This window comes from Pipistrellus hanaki, assembly GCF_964339955.1.
Source record: "Pipistrellus hanaki genome assembly, chromosome: 1".
Classification (NCBI taxonomy): Eukaryota; Metazoa; Chordata; class Mammalia; order Chiroptera; family Vespertilionidae; genus Pipistrellus; species Pipistrellus hanaki.
In genome coordinates this window covers 40,420,252-40,439,446 of record NC_140503.1, presented here as the reverse complement: position 1 = coordinate 40,439,446, position 19,195 = coordinate 40,420,252, and the positions used below count along the sequence as shown (strand labels likewise).

General features: G+C 53.8%; 1 protein-coding gene across 1 annotated transcript in view; it reads right to left on the bottom strand.

The window, feature by feature from the left end:
* Positions 1-19,195, bottom strand: part of ITGA11 (integrin subunit alpha 11) — a 117,741-nt gene that overhangs the window by 36,402 nt on the left and 62,144 nt on the right. Inside the window, exons 6-11 of the mRNA XM_084886727.1 lie at positions 16,986-17,113; positions 15,196-15,344; positions 10,881-11,025; positions 10,167-10,332; positions 8,586-8,656; positions 1,699-1,843 (exon numbers count right to left, since the gene is read on the bottom strand). Coding sequence (XP_084742853.1) covers positions 1,699-1,843; positions 8,586-8,656; positions 10,167-10,332; positions 10,881-11,025; positions 15,196-15,344; positions 16,986-17,113 — 804 coding nt within the window. The remainder of the gene's footprint in view (positions 1-1,698; positions 1,844-8,585; positions 8,657-10,166; positions 10,333-10,880; positions 11,026-15,195; positions 15,345-16,985; positions 17,114-19,195) is intronic.

Sequence of the window (19,195 nt, the reverse complement as noted above, 5' to 3'; positions counted from 1 at the left end):
CAGTCATTCCCAGGCCTGCACCCACCCCTGCTGGCCGGAGGGATACAGGAAGCCAGGCGGGGCCCTAACGGCGACGCTGACCTGGAATGATCACACCCCCTCCTTCACAGGCAGCAGTGAGCCCAGGCCACGTTTCATTTCATATCAGGCAGGCTTGGTTTTTGATCCTCACTACCTGTTTATTGGGGACCAAACAGTGCCCTCTCCATTCCCATAAATCTTTGCTTAGTGGCTCATGATCACCAATGTTGTCTGTGTGGCTGCAAAGACCTCAGGGATTCTTGCAGCCCCAAAGCTCTGCAGACTCAAAGGAGGGAGGTCCCAGGTCCTCTCAGGCCACGCACACGCCACGCAGAATAGGAAGCAATGGGAAGCCAGGGCTCTTTGGAAAGACCCCCATCTGTGTTCTCAGAGTGGCATTGCCTGATCACTGGGATGAGCTGCCCACTCAGCGCCCAGAGGGTGACCGTGCAGCATCTCTCCGAAACCATGCAAAGCCGAGTTCCACTCTCTGCCAGATGATTTTGAATCTTGGACTGCGGTTTTTAGATGGGTGTCAGGCCTGCTGGCAGTTCCTGGGCTCTTTCTGGGAATGGACATCTCCTTCTGCCATGTGTGCATGTGTGCACTCGTGTGTGTGTGTGTGTGTGCATGTGTGTGACGCTGTCAGCCGGTTCCTAGCAGTTGGTTCCAGAGTGGCTGCAGGATGCACAGTGGAGCTGATTCAGTGGCTGGGAGTGTGGGAGCAGCAGGGTGTCTACTCTGGTTCCAGACACAACTTCTCTAACTCCTGGAGGTGACCTGGGAAATGGGGCTTGAAAGGTCAGTGGGGCCAGACGTCGCGTGGGGTAGCTACCGTGGCTGTGTATTTAGCACAACCACAGATGCCTGCATGAGGTGGGTGGGGCTAGCCTTGCGGTGTGGAGCAGAGATTTCTTCTGAGCTGAGCCCTCAGTGGCCCTGCTGGAAATGCTTTCAACTGGCCCTGGGCCTCGGGCCTTCCAAGTGGGAGATGGTGGTGGCGGGAGGGGCCTGGGGCTGCATGCCCTGAGGGCAAGCGTGGGCTGACGGGCAAAGCTCCCGGCAGCACTGAGAATTTCCCATCAGTCTGCTGGCTGGGGCTTCGGTTCCCATGTGGCTCTTTGGCCAGCAGGCAGGGCCACCCTGAAAGCTGAACCCGCCTCCGAAGGCCTGCCCAGAGGGCTCGGCCAGCAGGCCATACAGCTTCCCCACGGAGGCAGAGAGCCGGGCCTCCCATCTCCTTCCCCCAGTCTCCCCACTCCCTTGGGGCACGTAGGGAGGAATCTTCCAGAGACCCAGACTCTGCCCCAGAATGAGGAGGAGCAGGAGAGGTGGTGCCTGTGGTTAAGACCAGGGTTTCAAGAGGGTCCTTCAGCCTGGCTTACCCACCAGGACCTTCTAGGAGGAGGAGGAGCATTAGAAACATCCACGGGAGCACATTTCAGGGGCAGGTGCGTGGCTTGTCGTTTATTCTACCTGCTCACCTGCCGGGCAGGGCGCTGGCGTGGTGGCGCCAGGCGGAAGAGGCGATGGCCCTGACCCCGGCTCGAATCAGCACAGAATGCTCACGGGTGGGCCCCTTGGGTCACGGGTGGGCCCCTTGGGTCACGGGTGGGCGGTATGGCTCCCCGGGGGCCCTCCTTGCCCACTGCCCACAGCGCCCCCGCGGGCTCTCACCCAGATACGCGCCGTGGTTCTTGAGCTCCTCGGGGAACTCCTTCAGGTAGGACTCTCGCAGGGGGATGACCTTGCCGCCGCTGGTCTCCTTGAGCACGGCTCCGTTCCAGTCGTAGGCACCCACGGCTCCCAGCAGCACCCCGTCCTGACGGTGGGGAGGGACACACATCAGCTCCGGCCCCCCAGGCGCCCTCTCCGGGAAGCCACACCACATCCCGCACCACGAAGCACCTGCCAGCCTCCCGGGGCGCCTTCTCCCGGGTTCATTACTTAACAGCCCAACTCTGTAGCCAGGATCCTTGGCTTCTGAATGAGTCCAGGGCCTTCTTGCCCCAACCCATCCTTAGAGCAAAATGGGTCAAAGTAATCCTAAGGATGGGACCTTAGGAGAGAAGGAATGTTCTAGAAAGAAACTCCAAGCCCACAACCAAACCCCATTACTCTGTGGGCTTCAGAACCCCTGCGGGAAGTCTCCTGTCACTCTCCCTCCCTCTGACACCCCTTCCAGCTGTGCCCCACACTCGGCCTCCGCCCGCATTCCGCTGTAGGGTCTGGGTGGCTCCCTGTGTGTAAATCCTACTTCTTCATTTTCTTTTTAAGTAAAAATTCACTGTGTTTACTTTGTGCCAGACACCTCGTGGAGCTCAAAGACCCCAAATGAATATACAAATACATGAAATAGTTGCAAACCGTGATACGTGTGAAGAGGGATGTAATAAAGGCCACAGTGAGGTTTAATTCAGGTCGAGACAGGGTCAGCAAAGGCATTTTTTTGAATGTGATGCTTATCCAGACAACTCGTGCAAAGGCCCTGGGGCTGGAGAGGGTTTAGAGCACATGTGTCAAACACAAGGCCCGCGGGCCAAATCCAGCCCGCCAGGCCTTGCAATGTGGCCCGCACCGCGCTATCATCACTGCACTCCGCTGTCAGTTTATGACATTGTCAGTTTATGACTGTTCAGTAAACCATTCGGCCCGCGATTTAGGCTGGATTTTAGATTTTGGCCCCTTCTCTGATTGAGTTCGACACCTCTAGTTTAGAGCCTTTGGTTTCGAGGAACTGAAAACTGGGTCTGGCAGGCTGAGTGAGGCGGGCGGTGTGGTTCAAGATGAGGCTGGACAGATGAGCCAAGGCCACATTCATGACAACCCTCTCCCTTCCTCCCTGCAATCAATACAAATATATATTAAAAAAACAAAAGCATCTGGGCAGGATTGTCAATAGGGCTGAGACAGAGAATCCCTGGCTTCGTGGTTGGAGCGTGAGCTCTGGAGACAGACCTTCCTGACTTGTTCCACTTCCAGCGCTTCGAGCTGTGTAACCTCTGGCAGGTTTCTCTCTTCTCTGAGCCTCGGGTTCCTCAGTTTTGTTATAAGAACTGGCACTTTAAATTCTCAGCAGGTGCTTGGCAGCTACGAAGGGCTGGGTACACAAGCAGCTGTTCTCATGCGTTAGTTCATCCACGAAGCACTTCCGGGGCAGGGGGAGGGGGCGGGAGTCAAAGCGTCAGCTCTCACGGTCCAGTTGGTGCTCCGGATGGAGCTTCACATCAGGTGGTGAGCAGTGCTCTCACGGAGGCAAGGACAACCTGTTTTGGGGCCCAGCCGAGGGAGGGGGCGGATGTACATTGGAGTCAGGAAAGGATTTTGAGAAAACCTTGCTTGATCCATTATTACATTAAGTCTCAAAATGGCAGCGTCCTTTCCAAGCCTCAAGATTCAATTCTACAAATACTTTTCAGACATCCATTCAGAGACGAAGGCTCAGACAGGCTAACTGATTTGTCTGAGGCTGCGCGCCAGGCAGTGATGGACTGAGAACGCCAGGTGCCAGCAATCCTTCCCGGCGCTGGCTAGGCCGGACTGTGGAGGCAGGTGGAGGTGGTCAGCTGTGGTCTCGGGTGCGGGCGTGCAGGGAGACCCCCTCTGGGTGCTGCCCTCCTTCCCCAGGTGCTCCCACGGCTCCCTAGTGCCCATGTGCCCAGCACAGAGTGACTGTGGAGGGGGCGGGACTCTATCCGCAGGAGCCCCTCCTACGGGTTCTGTCATTCAGAGGGTGCGTTGTGCTTTGACTAGCGGCTTGGATTCTGGCATGGAACTTGCTTTCAAAAGGCTCAAAGTGGAGCCTGAGGAAGGATGTGTGCCAGGCGTTTAGAGGGGGCTGGGCAGGAAAGACCCAGAAACAGGCCCTCAGCCTCTGTGGAGGGGAGCCCCTCACCGCGTGCTGCTCGGAGCCGGGGCGGGGCAGGGAGGAGGGGGCACACCGCACCTGCTCATTCAAGACCTGCGGGTGGCGCCTCTGCGCAGAGTTTCTGGGAACGAGGGTCAGGAGTGGGGTGCTGGGCCCAGGGCGTGGCCCAAGGACACACGGTTGGGCTTAGGATAAGGTGACCAGATCGGCCAGGTGTTGGCGGGACAGTCCTGATTTCTAACAATTTTTCCCAAGTCCAGCGGCGTTTTAAAAAAGTCCCGATTTTTGGAAAGATTGGAAACATTGGAAAGATTCTTAAAAAAAAAAAAAAAAAGGGACTTTTTAAAAATGCTGCGGGACGTGGGAAAAATTGTTAGGAATCAGGACTGTCCTGCCAACACCTGGACGATCTGGTCACCTTAGCTTAGGAGGCCCTTAGCAAACCGGAAGTGATTCCGGCTCCCAGCAGTCACCTTGGAAACAGTCTGGAATAAGCACGCTGGCAGACCTCGGCTACCACGTCCTAGCCTCACGGGAGGAGCGGGGGATGGAGGTGAGGGTGAGCGGGGAGGGGCCGACAGACAGCCCTGCCCCACAGCCCTGCCTGCCTGCCCCAGCGGGCGGGTGGAAGAGTCTACCCCTTCGCTCAGGCAGATGGGGGCTCAGGAGGGACTCACAGCTTCTGGGTCATTTCACCCCGATGGACTGGTTTTGTTCACTGTCGGATTGGATCAGATTAGCAAACCTAGTTAAAATGCAAAACTCTTTAGAATAGTAACAGCTTTAAGGCTTCAACAGCTAAGAACCGTAGATACAGCCAATGACCTTAGCTATCCGGTCCACAACCCAGGAAGGCCCGTGTGGAGGGTGCAGGCTGAAGAGGAGGGTGTGTAGGTTACAGGAAAAATGATCTCTTCTTATCTGGGTTTTTTGTAGGCAGACCCACCCCAATAAAACTGCTTCCTTCTGTAAATAATTGGTCTTGAGGGGGATTTATGGACTCATGTGGGATGCTTAATGGGAAATTCCTCGGCTGAGTCCTCCCCAGCAGCTCCATCCATCACCATGGGCGCCAATTCCTTATGGTTCTCTTCCTTCCTCCACACCTTTCCCTGTGGCCCATGGGGATTATAGACTCTCAGAGTCGATGCTGCCTGAGGGGAGGGCGGTATGGCTCCCATCGGTAAGCTTTCTGAGTTTCTTCTTGACTACCCAGCTTGGCAGGGAGTTCACTACCTCAGTAGCCAGCCAGCCAGCCAGCCAGCAGTAGAAGCCATTCCAGCCATTAGTGACCTTCACATGCATTTCCAAATGCGAATGAAAGCATTGGCTTAAGAATCCGTTCTGGGATTTGACCAGGGAGCCGTATGTCCAGGATACACTCTTTCTCCTGTTTGCAAATCAGGACTAGAGTTCTCGGGTTGGCTCCAGCTCTCAGTTCCCCTCAATGGCTCTGATCTTGGCCATCAGCGTGGGATGCAATTGTTTGTGGTGTGGAGCCTGGGGCTCGGTAGGTGGCCAGGTGATGTTCTGGGGCCTCCTCTCCTGTGCTGGGCTCTGGCCCCTCCTTCCTCACTCAAAGGTTGGTTTCCTCGTTGACAGCGGGCAGCAGGCCAACAAGCTGCTGGGCCTTTCCTCTGCCAGGTGAGAGCATTCTACTGGGCCCGCCCCCCGGACCAGAGACCTTTCCTCTGACGTAATAAACAGGCTCGGGGCAGCTGAAGCTCCTTCCCTCCTTTGCAGGGAGCAGCTGTCTGAGGCTGTCCACGTGGAGCCCTTCTGGGGGAGATGAAGCCTGGGTGCTCGCCCAGGCGATGGACTTTCGTTGGCTCAGGACCTGCTCTGGGCAAAGCTGAAAGGCTGGGCCCACTGCCCAGGGGCCCCAGAGAGATCTGACTGCCCTGAGAGCTGCGAGCTGGACTCCCAGGGACAGGTTGGCTGCAGCCAATGACGACGACATCCATGGCTGGCGCTGAAAAACCTCCGTGTTTAATAGGGCCAAACAGTCTACCATCATTGCACCATTCCTTTGGATTTGGAAGTGTTTTTTTTTTTTTTTTTTTTTTTTTTTTTTTTTTTTTTAGTATTAAGGAGTCTCATTCCAATGTAATCATCTTTCTTTTAAAGTCGATCACGTAAAAATTCCAGCTACCTGTCACTTGAAAATAAGACTGGAGGTGACAGAAGAACCAGGGCCTGTGTCTACAGTAGGGGTGTCGAACTCAATCAGAGAAGGGGCCAAAATCTAAAATCCAGCCTAAATCGCGGGCCGAATGGTTTACTGAACAGTCATAAACTGACAATGTCATAAACTGACAGCGGAGTGCAGTGATGACAGCGCGGTGCGGGCCACATTGCAAGGACTGGCGGGCTGGATTTGGCCCGCGGGCCTTGTGTTTGACACATGTGGTCTACAGGATGGGGAGAGGCCCCCTGGCCTCTCCGCTGGGCATGTAGTAGCAGCTGCGCAGGGCAGAGCACGGCCTTGGCCTCAACTACAGGCTGGAGCCCTAGGCTCCTGGGCTCCCCGCGGCAGCTGCGGGGCCTGGAGGTCCACAGGACCCGCCTTGCCCCTCACACTGAGCTGCGTGGGCCGTTGTCAGGGCTCAGCGCAAGCGTCCTCAGACACCCGACGTGCATCATCATTTCCCTTTTCTTCAGGCTCCCGGTTTTCTTTTCTTTTTTATTTTATTTTATTATAAATATATATTTTATTGATATTTTACAGAGAGGAGGAAGGGAGAGAGATAGAGAGCCAGAAACGTCGATGAGAGAGAAACATTGACCAGCTGCCTCCTGCACACCCTCCACTGGGGATGTGCCCACAACCAATGCACATGCCCCTGGCCGGAATCGAACCCGGGACCCCCCAGTCCGCAGACCAACACTCTACCACTGAGCCAAACCGGTTTCGGCCAGGCTCCCGGTTTTCCTCAGACATCACAGTATGAGAAGCAGGAGACTGAACTTACTATCTAAGAATCTTTCTCCCCCGTTAGACCTCGAGCTGCTGCCAGCTGAAATGTGACTGTAATCTTCATCTATTTATATGTCCCCGGTTCCTGGTACAGAGCCTGGCACCCAGGGAGGTGCTCAAGAAATGAGTATGGAGTGAACGAAGGCCACAAGGTCCATTCCTTCTCTCTCACTGCCCCCAGGCAGGGCTGGCTCCTGGTGTGTGCACAGATTTCCCCTCTGTTCTTCTGCTCACTGCCCATGGCTGCAGGGATCCTCATCCTCAGGGATCTGCCCAAGTGCCAGCCCCTCCCCAGATCCTTCCCTGACGGCCTCTCCCCCCGCCTGGGCCTTTCCTTCTAGAAGACCCTCGACACACACTGTCTTGGTTAGCATCAGATGTGTACACTTGGTTCCCCCAACAAGCAGGGGGTCTCCCCAGGGGCCCCAGGGATGGGGGCCTGCTCAAGATGTACATCTTTACCAGGAGAAATCCATCGTTGCTTTTATCCTGCTCCTCAAAGCCGAGGAACGCTGCCCTGGATTGCTTGCAGGTTGGCGGACTCCTGGTGCCAAGAGGAAATCCCAGTCCCTTCTGGTATCTCAGTCGCATTTGACAAATGCTTGTTGGTTTTAGTTCAATTTGATTTCCTCATTCAATTTTCTAATCAGCCCTGAGCCCAGGGTCAAGAGACCAGGCTAGTCCTGACCAGCACATGACGCACTGCCCGACCAGCTTGAGGAATGGTCTCATCTCTCCTGGGGCGGGCTCCTGCCCTGGGACGGATGGCGGGCTCCTTGAGGGCAGGGCTCGCTCTGCACCCCGTGAGATCCAGCACGGGACCCAGCACGGAGGAGGCTCTGGAAAGATGTGCCCATGTCACCACCTACCCTGGGGCAACTATTACCACCAGCCGGCTTGGCAGGACTGCCTCTGAGCATGAACGGGGCGCAGGACTTCCCAGCGCCTGGGAAAATGTAGCGTGCTCTGCACATAGTTTGACCGTTAGGAAACTGGGCTGGGACTCGGACAGCTTGCTGTATTCAAGCGGGCATGGCGTTTGTTGTCCAGATGCCACTCAGGAAAAGCTGAGCGGGAGGTGCTTCCGCCCATCTGCCTGCTGCGTGGGGTGCACGTGCCCCCTCCCCTCCAGCTAGCCGTTTCTGACTCAGAGCCCCTCGGATCCACATCTCTCACGCAGCAGCTGCTCGGTGCGGGGAGAGGGCACGAGATGAGTATTTCTCTCTCGGAGAGCACGTCAGCAGCCACGCGGCCATGCTGTGATGGGGTTTCTGTAGCTGGAAACTAGGAACAAGGAACCCTGCCTTCTGCCTCTCATAGAGGAGTTAGCGGAACACTCCCCCTCCCGCCCAGACACCTGAGACACCTGCCTGATCAGAGCACGCCCACGAGGGCTGGTGCTGAAACCGACACATCCGGGCTTTCCCCACGGACCTCCCTGCACACGGCACTGCCCGGCGGGGCTATATGCAAAGAGCTTATGAGGTGTTTTCTCTGGTATTGATCCCGCTGTCCCTCGGGCACTCCTGTGAGGTGCAGCCCTGGCCTGTGAGTCAGAACAACTCCCTGCAAGTTGAAGACCTTGACTTCCCTCTTCCAACCACAGGAAACAGGAGGCAGAGAGACTCCAAGGACGAGAGAAAAGGGGACAGAGACAGCCCCGGAAGGCGGGGGACAGGAGCCTGAGTGTGTGGGAGGCCGGCTGTGCACGGTCCCTACCTCCACCACGTGAGAGGAGAAGCCGGTCTGTGACATCTCCAGCCCGAAGGACGTTTCGTTCTTGTTGGTGCCTAAGTCAGGGACAGAGAGAGGTCAGTGCTGCGCCTGCTGACTCAGTGCCCACACAGCTGCAGCTTCAGCCTCAGCTTCGAGGGAGCACCCAGGGAGGTGGGAAGGGGGCTGAGGCCAAGCCCCCTTGTCTGCCCCAGCGCAGGCACCTGCAGGGCAGGCGCGAGCACTTCCAGGGTCGTGCAGGGTTTTTAGTGGCCCACTCCCTGCTGGAAAGGGAGTTTTTACAATAGTGGCCCACTCCCTCGCTCGGGACAACATCTTACGGCACGTCTACCGCAAGACTGTCCAAATCGGGGAAAGATCAAGAGGAGTGCATGGAAAGAAAGCGTGTTGGGCAAAAAATGGAATTTCCTACTTTGCGCATTCTGCTCATTCACCATGGCTGGTCCCAGCTGCCCCTGGATGCCTCCCAGACCTCAGGGAGGCCCTCCGGAGGAGAGGCCACCCCGAATTTTTGCACAAGAAACCTCGGGCCTGCTGAAAGCCCCGCCCCCAGAGGGCCCTTCCAACCCTGTCATCGGAGCCAATGCTCTTGGCACCCAAGGGGACCATTTTGAGGGGAAACACACTGACTTGGAAGTTTAAGTTCTAGTGTGAGTGTCAACACGCAGGTTCATGCTTTCTGTCTATCCTCGTTCGGGAGGACTGTCTTTTGTCTCCCTGCGTGTGCCTGTAGCTGGTCGTTTCCATGCTCTGCAGACTGCTCGGGCCTTGGGATGCTGCTTTCTACCTTTGACCTTCCTCCTCTATGGCAAACCCCGTGTGGAAAGGGCCTGTCCCAGCATATGGTGCAAATAGATGGCCAGTCACCACTCGAGTTTAAGTCGCAGGGAGGCATCTGAAAGGCCTGCAGAAAGTGCTGTGGTAGCCTGGCCGGTGTGGCTCAGTGGTTGAACATCGACCTATAAACCAGGAGGTCACGGCTTGATTCTCGGTCAGGGCACCTGCCTGGGTTGCAGGCTCGATCCCCAGTGTGGGGCGTGCAAGAGGCAGCTGATCCATGATTCTCTCTCATCATTGAAGTTTCTACCTCTCTCTTCCTTTCCCTTCCTCTCTGAAATCAATAAAAATATATTAAAAACCAGGAAAGAAAGTGCTGTGGTGGACTGGGAGGCGGGGTCAAACTAAGGTTGCCAGAGAAAATACAGGACACTCAGCCATTGAATTTCAGACAACCAACGAGTCATTTTTTTTTTTAGTATAAACCTGCCACAAACACTGTATTTTATATTTGTGGAATCTGGCAACTCTCAGTCAAGCCCGAGCCCCTTCTCAAGCTGTGGTGCTTTGGCAAGTCACTCAGCTCCTCTGAGCTCAGCTTCCTCAGAGGAGCAGACCCTGTCCAGGAGGAGGCCCAGCAGTCACCTCCCCGGGCCGTTCGGGAAGCATGGCCTCTGTCCAGCACAGTCACAGCCCGTGCTGGCAGTCACCGAGAAGGGAGGACCATCTCCCTCTGTGGGGGTGGGCTTCCCTCTGGGAGCCGGGACCCTCTCTGTGGGAATGGCTCACCTTCCAAGCTGAAGATCCTGTCCCCCAGGGCGTCCACGATGTCCTTCAGGGCCGCCTCGTCCGTCACGTTGAAGAAGTGCTTGTCGTCGGGGTCGCTGGCGATGTATTTGATTTCATTTAGGAAAGTTTCCGGGTTGATCCCCCTGCGGTTGTAGTAGCCCAGGACCTGCCAGGGAACAAGGCAGGGCGACAAACCAGGTCATAGCTCCGGCTTCCCTACACCGGGCCCCGACCTGGGCCCCAGGGAGGGCCCGAGTCGTCCTCCAAATCCCACTTGCATTTGAAATGTCATGTATTCATTTTTGTAATCTTTATTGTTGAGAGAATTACAGATATGCTCCCTCTCCCCACCTCATGATCCCTCGGTACCCAGGCCTTCACCACCTTATTGTCCGTCTAGAAGGGCCAGAGGCAGCCCTGTTCGAAGACAGGGCTCTGGGGGTTGGGAGGCCAAGGGTCTCTAGTTTTCTGAGGTTTCAGTGCCTCAGGAAGCTCTCCATGGCTACGTGGATGGGCCCAGGCAGTGCGGAAGGAAGATGCACAACTTGCTCTTTAGAAGGAGAGCAAGAAGAGACGTATCTGAGGGCCTGGACAGCTTGCTCACTGCGCAGAAAGTGTCCCCTTGGAGTCCCCAGGGTTTTGGTGGTGAAGCCTCTGTCAGCCAGCTGGCAGCCTGTGGGCAGGGGCAGGGGCAGGGGCAGGGGCAGGACTCACGGCCACAGCGTATCTGGTCACGTTGTCCCTCTCGCTTTGCTGGATCACCTTCTCCAGGTCCGGGCTGTCGTGGGACTCCCCATCCGTGATGACAATCATCACCTTCTTGGCCCCTTTCCGTCCTCCCTTCTGGAAAGCTTCTGAACTGAAACCCGAGCACAGGGCGGGGTGGGGTGGGGGGCAGTTGGAGGTCACAAGAGGGACACTGGGATGGAGCCGCCCCTGGTGGTCCCCCAGAGGGGCAGCCACAGAAACCAGGGCCAACTCCCACCCCTCCTTATCTCCAGCAACCCAGAAAGTTCGAGACCCAGAACCACAGAATAAGCAGGGTTGAGATGCCCAGACCACTGCTTGTCTTTATTTTTTATTTTTTTAAAATATATTTTATTGATTTTTTTTACAGAGAGGAAGGGAGAGAGATAGAGAGCCAGAAATGTCGATGAGAAAGAAACATCGACCAGCTGCCTCCTGCACATCCCCTACCGGGGATGTGCCCACAACTAACGTACATGCCCCTGACCGGAATCGAACCCGGGACCTTTCAGTCCGCAGACTGATGCTCTACCGCTGAGCCAAATCGGTTTCAGCTGCTTGTCTTTAAAAAGTGACTTTAAGAAGCCGCTGTCTGGTACTGACCATGCTGTTTTGGGCAAGCAGATGGGGTGGACTTGGGAGGGGAGCTCAGGGTCGGACGGAGACCTTTCGAGGCCCTAAGTTGGTGGTTCAAAACCCTGGCTGCACGTTAGAGTCACCTGGGGAGTTAACACCGAAGGGCGGCCCAAGCCTTCCCCAGACTCTAAGGTTGGAACCTCTGGGCGGGGCCTGGGCGGCAGTCTTTCCAGAGCTCTCCCGCACACCAGCATTGAGAGCCGCTTACCGAGTCCCGCACCGGTGCACGTCTGAGCAACTTAACGCCCAAACAGCTCTGATCCACAACCCCTGCAATGAAGCCTGAGGAGGTTCTCATTTCTCCCGGGAGGACAACTTTGATTCTATTTTGGGAACAATTAAACATCAAATTCTATGGCAAATGTTCCTTCTTCTCACTTTTTATTTTGTTTTCAGTGCTGGGAGCAGGCGCGTGGCCAGCCCGTTGGGCAATCCAGCCAGGGCTGGGTGGGGGTGATGGCTGGCACACCTACCCCTGGGTGCCGCGGAAAGACTCCTGCAGCTGGAAACTGGCTATGAAGCATGGAAAATTGGCTCCCGAGCCATCACCAGCTCTCCGAGCCTCTGTGGCCAACCCTCCTGTAGACCGTGAGGTTCTGAGAAGGGCAGACAGGGCCTGGCCTGAGAGGCTGGCCCAGCAGGCAGAATTTTCCAATAAGGATCTAAAAATAAACGTTACCCTGCAACGATTCCTTGTGGATCTGACCCACAGGTTCAAGCTCTGCAATGCTCGGTGAAAGCCGGTCTCCGGCTTGCGGTACCAGGAGTATCTCTTGCTACACAGCAAGCGGATGGGCTGATGTGCTTGATTTAGATGTGGAGGTATTCACAAAGGTGGACACATTAGGCTAGAGCAGTGGTCGGCAAACTCATTCGTCAACAGAGCCAAATATTAACAGTGCAACGATTGGAATTTCTTTTGAGACCCCAATTTTTTAAACTTAAACTTCTTCTAACACCACTTCTTCGAAATAGACTCACCCAGGCCGAGGTATTTTGTGGAAGAGCCACACTCAAGGGGCCAAAGAGCCGCAGTTTGCTGACCACGGGGCTAGAGCATTTTCAAGCTGCCAGCTAAGAGAAACAGACCATCTGCCATCCTCTTAGAAACTCGATGATATTCTGAATATGCTGACCAAAAAAATCCTCTAATGTTAGTCTGAGCTGGGAACTAAAGGGGCAGAGGCACACTCCGCATGACAGGCTGATTTTGGGCTTAAGTCCGAACCATTGGAGGGAGAACTTTGCTAACCCCTTAAAGGAGATTCTAGGTGCTTCCACGACATCATCAGAGGGCCAGGCTCAGAAACAAAACTCCTCACAAATATACATAGCAAGGAAAAAGCCAGGAACAATTTCAGGATCGCGTTTCCATATGGTGGCATCGTGTGAGTATCTGCATGGATCTGCAATAGGGTGAAGGCTGGCATGAATCATCAGATTTAAAGCTGTGATTTGTATTGTGCAAAAGACTTGGCTTTGCGCCTTTGTAAATCAGATGACAAGTTCCTGGAAAGCAGTGAGAGCATTAAACTCACAACAGGTTCCACCAACCCCGAAGCCAGAGGGACCCCCCTTGGAAAAGTAGGTCACCTCATGCCTCCTTCCTGCTCAGAACCTGCAATGGCTCCCGTTCCCCTCAGCACCTGACACTGGCTCACCAGAGCCTTTAGGGTCTGATCCCGTTATTTCTCTGAGCCCTCGCTTCTGCTCTCCCCTCTCCACTCACACTGGGCGGTGGTCAGAGCGTGACTCCCATGTCAATGTTCCTCCACAGCCTCCCTCCTCTGTCCTATCAGGGCAGAATGATTTGGTGGAAAGTCTCCTCTCCACCTGTCCCTGCTGGAATCCTGGAGCCCTCCCAGGCAGGCCAAGTGCCACCCATTTTGGCATTCCTCCCTGGCCCCTCCCTCTCTCATCCTCACTGAGTTAGGCTGACAAGAGCTAGAGGCTCTCAAGTCTCTGGCTTGGCTCTTTGTACGTCACTGGGTTCAGAGCAAAAAACACACCATGAATAAACGGGTGAGGAGAGAAAACCTTTTACCCTCAGAGGCACTGGCTGTGATAGGGGGCCCAAACGTGGCAGGCCGGGAAGATCAGATTTCACACGGCACTGGGAGTGCCCACTGCACACCCCAGTGGTTGCATGAGTCACGAATGGTTCAAATTACCTGGTGAGTCACACACTTCCAATCGCCCTGCAGTTGGTGGGCTGGGAAAGGAGAGCAGAACAGTGGGGCTCACACTGAGGGAGCGATAGCACACAGGCTGCCTCTCCCTGTTGTCTCCCCCTCCCACCCTGCACTTCACAATTCCCTGCTGGGGTCTCAGGGGCTCACCCCAATGATGACAAAACAGCAAAATGGCCTGTAACTCGTGAGAAGGAGCAAGAGCCACGTTCACATGGAGGGATGCTCATTTAGGGAAAAAGCCTGAGCCAGTTTCAGCAGCAAAGAAATATGTTAGTGGAGCAGTAACTTAATCTTAGAGGGTTGTAAGGTTGGAAAACAACCCTTTTGACCACATGAAGTCACGTTATCCTATATAGCTCTGACTGCAGAATTCTGGCAAACACATCCGCTAGCCCTTACGAGAGGTGGGATTCCAAGGAACCGGGACTGTGGTTTCAATGAACATAGCAGAACCCATGTTCGTAGGTGTGAAATTGACAATCAAAATCTGAATACCTGGGGTATAGTCCTCTTAGGAGGTTAGGCATACGCTTATAAGATCTTGGAGGTTTGACTTTAAAATCACCCCCTGATTTCAGTGCGGGGTGGGGGTGGGGGCGGCGGCAGAAGGGTGAGCACAATGTTCTGAGTGATGGTAGCGTCACGGGAGTAAAGACATAGCCGCTGTGTGGACAGGGACAGAGGCAGCATTCATCGTCATGAGGAGTGGGTGCTGGTGTGATTTTGAAGGAACCAGCCTCATTACACTGCACTCTCAGATGTTTGACTTAGCTATGCTCTCCACACTCCACTGCTGACAAACCCGCCACAGGAAGCTTCTCCCCTCACAGAGCCACCCACACACTTTTCACGGGGTCCCTGTGGCAGGGCGGATTTCCCAGAGTTGGCTGCAGCAATATTTCCCATCGCAAATGCTCTCCTGCCCTGGGACCTTGCCATCCTCCAGCGGGAGGCAGCATCCCATTCTCCTCCCCGTGAATCTGGGCTGGCTTTGGTGACTTGCTCAATCAGAGTTGCGCGGTCCTGGGCAGCCTCAGAGTTCCCATGTGGGTCTCTGGGAAAACTCACTCTTGAGTTGCTGTCTCTCAGAGCCCAGCTGCCATATTATGAGAAAACCAAGCCCTATGGCCAGGTGTGGGTGCTCAGGTCGCCTGCCCCAGCTGAGGTCCCAGCCCACAGCCAGCATCAGCTGCCAGTCACACGTGTGCCATTGTGGACGTCCAGTCCACTTGAACCTTCAGATGACAACAGCCCCAGCTGACCCATGAGAAAAATCCAAGAGAGAACTGACAGGCTGAGCCCAGGCAATCCCAGAACTTTGAGGAATTAATAAATGATTATCTCAAGGAACTAAATTTTGTGGAGATTTGTCACACAGCAATATATAACCAGAATGATATCTGAGATTTAAAACAATTAAACATTTTTTTTCCTTTTTTTTTTTGTTTGTTTACCGAGCAAATTCTATGCCAAATGCCGTCCGGGTCTCTGTTCCTCCCCGCTGCTCGATGTGGCTGACAGCCTCCACCACGTCTCTGACGGACCTGTAGTCATTGAGGTGGAACTCATGCACGGCGTCTTCTCCGTACTGAACAACGCCCACCTGCAAGGCAGAGGAGAGGGCGTTGGGACCCCTGGGACCCCTTAGACCGCGGGTGGTGAGGCTCTGGAGGCATCTGTATGCCTGGGGCTCCTCAGGACCGAGGAGGCTGGGGGCCTCCCCAAACCAAGGAGAAGCGGTTCTGAAGGTTCTGAGAACGAACGGAAGGCTTGGCGGGACAGTGAGAGGCGCCTATCGTGGGAGGAGACTGCGGTTTAAAGAAAAGCTCAAAAGTTAAGTCTCGCTTAAAAAGACAAAAGTTGAGAACAGAATGGAAATCTAAAATATTAGGAGTAGCATGGGTGGAGGCCGTCACATTGTCACCACCCAACTCTAGAACTAAGAAGAAGAAAGGTTCTATCCCCAAGGCTGATAAAATATTGACAACATTAATAACTTCAAAATAAACCGGAGGACCTGTAGTAGCGTTAGAACGACAAAACGTTACTGTTGGGCGGGCCTAGAGTTTGTTTGGTACAAGTGCATTTCTTTTTTCTTTTTAAGAATTAAAAAAAAATATATATCTTATTGATTTTTTACAGAGAGGAAGGGAGAGAGATAGAGAGCTAGAAACATCGATGAGAGAGAAACATCGACCAGCTGCCTCTTGCAAACCCCTGACTGGGGATGTGCCCGCAACCCAGGTACATGTCCTTGACCGGAATCGAACCTGGGACCTTTCAGTCCTCAGACCTACACTCTATCACTGAGCCAAACCGGTTTCGGCAGTACAAGTGCATTTCTAATGCTGGATTCACCCACGACACCCTAAGGATCTTCCAGCCCAAGCCGAAAGTGGTTAGAGCCTCAGCCCACATACCAAAGGGTCCAGGGGTTCTATTCCTGGGCAAGGGCATGAACCTGGGTTGCAGGTTTGATCCTCAGCCCTGGGTCAAGCATGTGCGGGAGGCAACCAATTGATGTGTCTCTCTCAGGTTGATTTTTTTTTCTCTTGCTTTGCTCCCTCTTTCCCTTCCATTCTCTCTCTAAAAAGAAATGAATGGAATGTGAGGATTAACAAAAAAAAAAAAAAAAAAAAAAAAAAAGAAAGAAAGAAAGAAGAAAAGATTGTCTAGTGCTGGGTAACTCATTACTTCCTAAGAAAGCCCACTCCCTCAACAGCTCTAATCATTACAAAATAACTCCTTAGATGGGTTTGAATGCTGCCACCTGGGACCTTCTATCCGTTCGTCTTCGTCTGGCCTGCCAAAACCCCGTGGAACCAATCCACCCCCCGTAGCCGGCAGTGCTTCAATGCGTGCCGGCAGCGGTGGCCTCCTTCCTAGCCTTCTCTCTGAGATCCAGGTGCCTGGCTCTCCCCTGTGCCTCACGCAGCAGGGCTCTGGTGCTGCTCCACTTTCCTGCCTTCCTCCTCACTCAGTAGCTGGTCAAACTCTTTCCTATCGGGTGGTGACGTCCCAGTGTTTGACCTGGGAAGTCAGGTCTCCTCCAAACTGGATGGCCCGGCAGAGACGGGGATCCTGGGCTGCCAGGCCTGTGCTGGCCCTTTCCTACACCTTCTGAGCTCATGCAAAGATGTCCACCCCCCCCCCCCCCCCACACACACACACACACACTCCAAGGCAGCATCTGCCACGGGTTTGGGAGGCCCTGTTGGGAGGAGGAAAGAGCCTGAGTCCTCACCTGGATCTGCCCGGGGCCGATGTAAAACTTCTTCAGGATGTTGATGAGGAAGTGCTGGACCTCCACCCAGGGGTAGATGCTGTTGGAGCCGTCCAGGACGATGACGATGTCCATGTAGGTCTGGCACCCTGGGAAACCGGGGACAGTCTCAACTACGCGGGGAGCCAGTGTCTGCAGGTTTCTGGTTCTCCAGAGGCTTGTCCAAAGGACAATTACGTGTAATCCCCTGGGCAGGGGAGCTGTCCTGGGCAGGGCATGGTGAAGGGCCAGCCCAGGAACCCTCAGAGCAGGCTGTTTGAACAAAGCGTACGTACACACCTGGCTGCCCTGCTCCTTGGGAACTCTGCTCACTGGGGGTGACCACCGTCAGCGAGTCAGTGTTTGCGGAAGCCAACACTGTCCAAAGCAGGACCTGGGTATCATTTGTTTTGCCATAACACGCAGGCTGGTGGTTACCACTTTCAGCCCCAGTGAATGGGTTTCACTGTTTTGGAGGGTGGCATGGGGTAATGGTTAGGAGTGTGGAATCTGTTTGACTCCTGGCTTTGACCTTGGGCAAGTCACTTGACATCCTGGCAACCGTTTTTTCTTCTGAAAAATAGGCATAGTGATAGCAGAGAACTGCCAGGAGGAATCAACGCGATGATGGTTCTAAGGGCTGAGCACGATAAGTGCCTCAGAAATCTTAGCTGATATTATTATTATTATTATTTTTAAAAAATATATTTTATTGATTTTTCACAGAGAGGAAGAGAGAGGGATAGAGAGTTAGAAACATCGATGAGAGAGTTAGAAACATCGATCAGCTGCCTCTTGCACACCCCCTACTGGGATGTGCCCTCAACCAAGGTACATGCCCTTAACCAGAATCGAACCCGGGACCTTTCAGTCCCCAGGCCGACGCTCTATCCACTGAGCCAAACCGGTCCTGGCTGATACTATTTTTCTTTAAAAGCAAACCACTTTTGGCCCTAGCCAGTTTGGCTCAGTGGATAGAGCGTCGGCTTGTCGATTGAAGGGTCCCAGGTTCTATTCAAGTCAAGGGCTTATACTTAAGTTGCAAGATTCTTTCCGGCCCGGGCCCTGGTCAGGGTGTGTGCAGGAGGCAACCAATCAATGTGTTTCTCTCACATCGATGTTTCTCTCTGTCTTTCCCTCTCTCTAAAAACAAACAAACAAACAAACAAACAAACAAACAAACAAAAAACCAGTGGAAAAGTATGCTCGGGTGAGGATTAAAAAAAAAAAAAAAGAAAGAAAAGAAAAAGCAAACTACTTTGTTAATGTGGCAATAATATCATGGATCAAGCTCTCATGCCTGTATCTTCGCTCTGAGCATAAAGGTTTCTTCATATTTTTGTAATATTAATGCCAAATTAAAATGAGTGATAGAAACCAACAAAAATAACCTAATGAAACGTTGGTTATATAAATAAATGTTAAAAAACCTCTTTTAAAATCTAAGCAATTTATTTGCTTGCAAATGGTTACTTTGAAATAAGACATAATCTGATACAACATGTAATGTACTATATATGTTATATCGTATTGAAACATTGGGCATCTGCTTATTATTATTGGAGACTTTTCACACTGTTATAAACTCTCCTCTACAGCAATGTGTGTGGCAGGAGCCTTGGGTGAAACAGCACCCTGGGGGTGAGGGAGGGTGGCAGTGTTCCCTGTGCATATCTCGCCCTCTCCAGAGCCCCCCTGGATGCTGCTTCCTCATCCCTCCCACAAGCACCATCTTCCCACCCCTGACCGGGCCCCGTTGTTGGAGGGAGGCTGCAGTGGCCAGAGGCACTAATGCCCTCACCCGCGGTAAAAAGCAGCTGTTTGGGCGATGCTATTGAGCCCAGAGGAAACAGTGAGGCTTGGAGCCAAGCAGTCTGGGCTCGCAGGAGGCAAAGTCTGAGCTTCATTTCCCAGATTTTCGGGTACGGAGTGAGTGTGAGGTTCAGTGTTCCATGAGGCTCTGGGAAAACTGGGCAGAGCTTCCAGAGACACTGGCTCTACGGGACTATTACCGGGGATATTTCTATTCTCCTTGGTCTTCTACCTACAGGGCAACCGAATGGCATAAACACCAAAGGGCACCATTCACACTGTAGTCTGAGTGAATGTGTGCCCAAAACTGTGCGGTGCGTAGCTTGCCTGCTGTATACAGTGGTCCGGCAACTTCTTCCTCTCTCAGGCTGGGTTTGCAG